At 41.6% G+C, this 4843-nt stretch overlaps 1 protein-coding gene across 4 annotated transcripts in view; it reads left to right on the top strand.

The window, feature by feature from the left end:
* The window catches only part of tiprl (TIP41, TOR signaling pathway regulator-like (S. cerevisiae)), an 8280-nt gene extending 4377 nt beyond the window's left edge, over window positions 1–3903 (top strand). For all 4 annotated transcript variants that reach the window (XM_005926858.3, XM_005926859.3, XM_005926860.3 and 1 more), the window contains exon 8: window positions 3092–3903. In XM_005926858.3, coding sequence (XP_005926920.1) covers window positions 3092–3223 — 132 coding nt within the window. In that variant the 3' untranslated portion in view covers window positions 3224–3903. The remainder of the gene's footprint in view (window positions 1–3091) is intronic.
* Window positions 3904–4843: the final 940 nt, after the last annotated feature.

Raw genomic sequence — 4843 nt, 5'->3', positions numbered from 1 at the left:
TCTTGGTTCCACTTGCCTCTTACCGTGACTTCAGTGGAAATGTCAGATTCAGGATCTAACACAGACTGATCCATGTCCTACACAGTTCTTACAAGTTCATAGAAATTTCTGTTCAATTAGAACCAAGTATTTGAGTTGATGATTGTAATTTTTATACAATGTTGTAATTTGTTTTTCAACAATGTTTTGATTAATGTTTTGTTTCCGTTACAATACAATACATTAGGGAAACAAAACATCAATCAAAACATTGCTCTCTTTTTTATTCGGGCTACTTAAATTTATTTTGGGCTAAAACTGAAGAGTCCCTGCCCGAAGGGCTACCAGGGAGTTTGAAATTTTGCGAGGCCTGATAATAATAGTACATTTTAAAAGCACCTTTCAAGACAACCAAGGACACTTAAAGAGTAAAACGCATAATAGATCAATAACAAGATGAAGAACAATAAAAACAAAAAAGCACAAGATAAAATGAACAAACATTAGGTTCACAGTGAATATGCAGATTTGAACAGATGGGTTTTGAGTTGAAATTTAAATTGGGGGAGAGAAAGTGTTTCTTATATCTGGGGGAGAGAGTTCCTCAGCCTGGGAGCGGAGCAGCTGACGGCTCTGCTTCCCATGGTGGTGAGGCGGAAGGAAGGCACAGCAAGCTGGACAGAAGAAGAGGATCGAAGTGAAGGGGCAGAACAGGTGGTGCTTAACAGGTCAGAAAGGTAAAAAGGAGCAAGGTCATGAAGGGCCTTGAAGGTGAGCAGAAGAAGTTTGTATATTATTCGGAATTTCACCGGCTCCCAGTGAAATTCCTGAAGAACAGGGGTGATGTGCTGGTAGGAGGGGTTCTGGTAATAATCTGTCTGGTAATAATGCAGGCAGCGGAGTTTTGAACCAGTTGAAGCTGATGGAGGGATTTTGGGGGGAGACCATGTAAGAGAGAATTACAATAGTCAAGGTGGGAGGTAACGAGACTGTGGATGTAGACTGGGTGCAGGATGTAATCTGTTAATGCTGCATAGATGGAAATGGGCAGGTGAGATTATTGTTGTGAGATTTATAGGACAGTGAACTGTCTAGGATGACACCAAGGCTCCTAACCTGAGGAGAGGGGAAAACTGGAGTTATCGATGGTGAGAGAGAAATGGTTCGCCTTCAAAAGGTTGGATTTGATGCCTGTAAGGTGGATTTCAGTTTTATCCTCATTGGGCTTTAAAAAATATAATCTACTGACTGGACTGGTTAATGTGTTAGAAAAGGAAGGATACCACAACATGAAATGAAATGAAAATAATCACAGGCTGAATTCAAAGACAAGCTGTAAATCAAAGTGAACAAAAATGTGCACCAGGCTAGTGCTTGTTGCCAGAATGGGCCTCAGTAGTGTTTATGCCGCCACATGCATGCCTGACAACATGGGACCATGCTCCTCCGGTGCACTAGCAGCTCTTCTCACAGATCTGGACCGAGCTCCTGGACAGTCCGAGGTGCAACCGAACTATGATGTCCCTGAGGTGTTCAGTTGGATTGGGGTCGGGTGGGGGTGGGTATCCATGGACATGCCTCCGTAGACCATCACTGACCCACCGCCAAACCGGACATGCTAAACGATGTCCTCCATGGATGTCCTTCAGGGTAAACTTGCCAATCAGGCTCCTCGGTCCTGGGCAGCAAACACAGCGCCCCCTAGAGTACGTCATGTCCTCGTGAAGTTGGTGAAGTCTGTTCTGCTGCTTAGATGGAAACGGGATAGAACAATATGAATGGGTGAATAAAGCATGTTGTATAGATCACCTTGAGTGCTGTGGGAGAGAAGAAAAGTGCTATATAAGAATCAGTCCATTTACCAATACTGTGTCGATGGTAGTTTTGCTAAAAAGATGTCAGACTCTGAAGCTTTCTGTGGTCCCCTCTCCACCTGGACTAGTAGCGTTCTCCTGTCTGAGCAGTGTCCAGAAAAACAACGTGGGTTTTATTGGCAAACTTTGTGGGAAAACCTGGACAGATGTGTCCATCTGTTTCCCCATGAATTAATGCTTCGGGTTTTAACAGGATGAATCTGTCTTTATTAACAGGTTACATACCACGGACTTCCAACCCTTACTTGATCCAGCTGCCTTGGCTAATTATAGACTGATATCTTATCTTCATTATAGACTTTTTGAAAGAGAAGTAATCAAAGAGTTAACTCATCATCCCCAAAAGAGGAATATTATACTTGGTCCTAAAAATGTTAAAGTTGATGTCCAACCTGATACTTGGCTCAGATGGCCTCAGGTGTACTTTCAACAAATACGTAGAGCTAGCCTGATTCATTTGTGCAATGTCATTAAAGTTAGAAACATCCTGAGTCAGAGTGCTGCTAAAAAACGGGTTCATTATTATCAGGATGTCCAAAACATGACCTGAAAAGCCTTCAGTTGACTCAAAGCTCCGCCCACTGGCACTGCAAAGAGATTATTAGCTTCTCTTCAGTGGCTCCCTGATAAATTCAGACTTGAATTTAAAATCCTTCTCATGTTCAAAGTCTGTTCAGCCACATCCTCAACACCTCACAGTTATTATCCGGACAGCACGTCGCTCTCAGACCGCTGGCTTACCTGTGGATACTTGTTGGCTGATGTATCAGTAGAGGACGCTCCAAGCTATCAAAATGTAGGATGAAATATTTAATTCTAAAAAAAAAAGAAATCAGAACAAAACAGTTAAATTCATGTTGTAGAGGGCTAAGGGTGACGATGGAAATGCACTAAAACTGTATCACAACAACAATAATAATGAAACCAGCGTCAGACAGCTGCCTGTGCCCGTCCTGGAACGAGATGTCAGTGTGCAGAAGAACCCCAGCATGTTAGCAGTGTGTTTCCAGAGGAAGCTGGGAGCTGACATGCTGACTGTGCTGCGCCATCACACGTTCATGATGCTGTTTATACAGCATTTAGGAGTTTTGTTTTTCATGGGTGATTCTGAAGTACATTATTATTTGTTGTTTTTTATATAAATATGAATATTCAGATCTATTTTTACTTTAATATGTGGTTTTTATTTTGACTCCAGATTAGTTCTTCAGTTTGATTCGTTGTGTCCTCCTCTTCAGAATGTTCCGGCTCCACTGTTCACCGATCCCAACGAGGTGGCCCAGTACTTAACCCTGAAGATGACCGAGTGTGAGAAGCTGGAACTTCCTGTGCTGCAGACTCACACAGCTGATAATAAAGTCATTGAGTGACAGTATAGTGAAAGATCCGCGCTAACTGTTCTGCATAGTGACAAACAGAAATATTAGTCTTAAACTGTTCCTTTATCTCACACCAACGCAAAGCCACGACTGCTCTTACAATTATCTGTACAGGAACAACTTTTTTCATATAGTTTGCCCTTAAAACTAGAATCTGCTTCCTGTTTTGTTCATATTTGACATTTCTTATTATGAGACTTGCTTTGTAACATAAAGCATTGTAGAATAACTGTTTCTAATATTAGTTCATCGGTACAAAACAAAACAAACAAATCCTGTATTTTCCAAATTCAAAATCAACAGTTTGTGTAAATATCCCTGCTGAAGGTGAAGAAGTGTATTTTTCCTTTGTGTCGGAAGCACCTTCAGATTCAAATGTCTCCCATATGGCCACATAAATTTTGTTTGTGTAGTAACTACGTTGCTTTGTGTGTGGTCGATAGTTCTTTCCTGACAAAACAGTATTAAATCATTCCCTCTATCAGACAGCGTTCCGGTTGGACTCCAGCTGGGAGCGCTTTGAGCCTCACCAGGTGAACAATGAGAACATGTGATGATAGTGTTTTGTAATAACAGCATAATGGCAGTAATAATGTTGCACAAAAAATGTTTAAAATATGAATTGTTATTACATTAAATAATGTAATTTATAACAGACATAATCGTCATTATCCAGAAAGAATTCCCTGAGTGTGTATAACAACCATGAAAGAGAGTTGGGAGCTCCACTCTTGCACTGACAGAATATACAGAGTCGTGTGTGATTATGTGAGTGCATCATATTTTTAAGAGCGTGTTGTTCCAGTAAACCTCTGCCACAGGATTGGTGGTAGCTGGCGTTTTCTAAAAGGCCTGTTACAGTACCCACCTCCTGTGGAAGCAGCTCCCAGATCAGACTCAGGAGACAGACATCTGCTCAACTTTCAAGATCAGGCTTCACATCTGTCTTCACTGAAGGTGGTCCGTAAGAGATGACAGGATGACCCCAACCTCAGCAACAGGACCGCTCTCAGCACCGACCAAGTGTGTTTGAACTGTGTCTTCATTCCACCTACTTCACATACAAGGGTCAGTTCCACAGGCAGAAACATGGGTGTGCCATGGGCTCCCCAGTTTCATCCATTGTGGCCAATTTGTACATGGAAGAAGTGGAAAAGAGGGCTTTGCTATCCTACCCTGGAACACCACCAAGCCATTGGTTCAGATATGTGGATGACACCTGGGTGAAAATCTGATCCGTTTGTCCGGGTCGGAACCCGGTTAATTGCATAAGTACAAGGAGGCGGGACCTCACAGCAGAAATATACTCCAAAACGTGTTGTACATTATTATATGTATATTATATGTAGCGTGGTATTTTTTCAATTATTGTATTTACCAACATCAAGAAGTCACAAGCAAAGACCAAACCATGGTGCATGTTTAAACAAGGAAAGTTTACTGGTCAAAATTATTTATTAAAGAAATAAACAACATTTTTTTCACCCCCAAAAATACATGTTTAAAGCAACACAACGGTGGCCCAATATCAGGCAGAACTCCACTCTGTCGAGTGGGCAATCATAATGAGGCAGTTGGTTTTATTTTGTGGATTCAAGCTGCTCTTCATAT

This window comes from Haplochromis burtoni, unplaced genomic scaffold (assembly GCF_018398535.1).
Source record: "Haplochromis burtoni strain Fernald_Lab_line unplaced genomic scaffold, NCSU_Asbu1 Contig_24, whole genome shotgun sequence".
NCBI lineage: Eukaryota > Metazoa > Chordata > Actinopteri > Cichliformes > Cichlidae > Haplochromis > Haplochromis burtoni.
The sequence above is the reverse complement of the archived record's forward strand: the minus strand, read 5'-3'. Positions and strand labels throughout refer to the sequence as shown.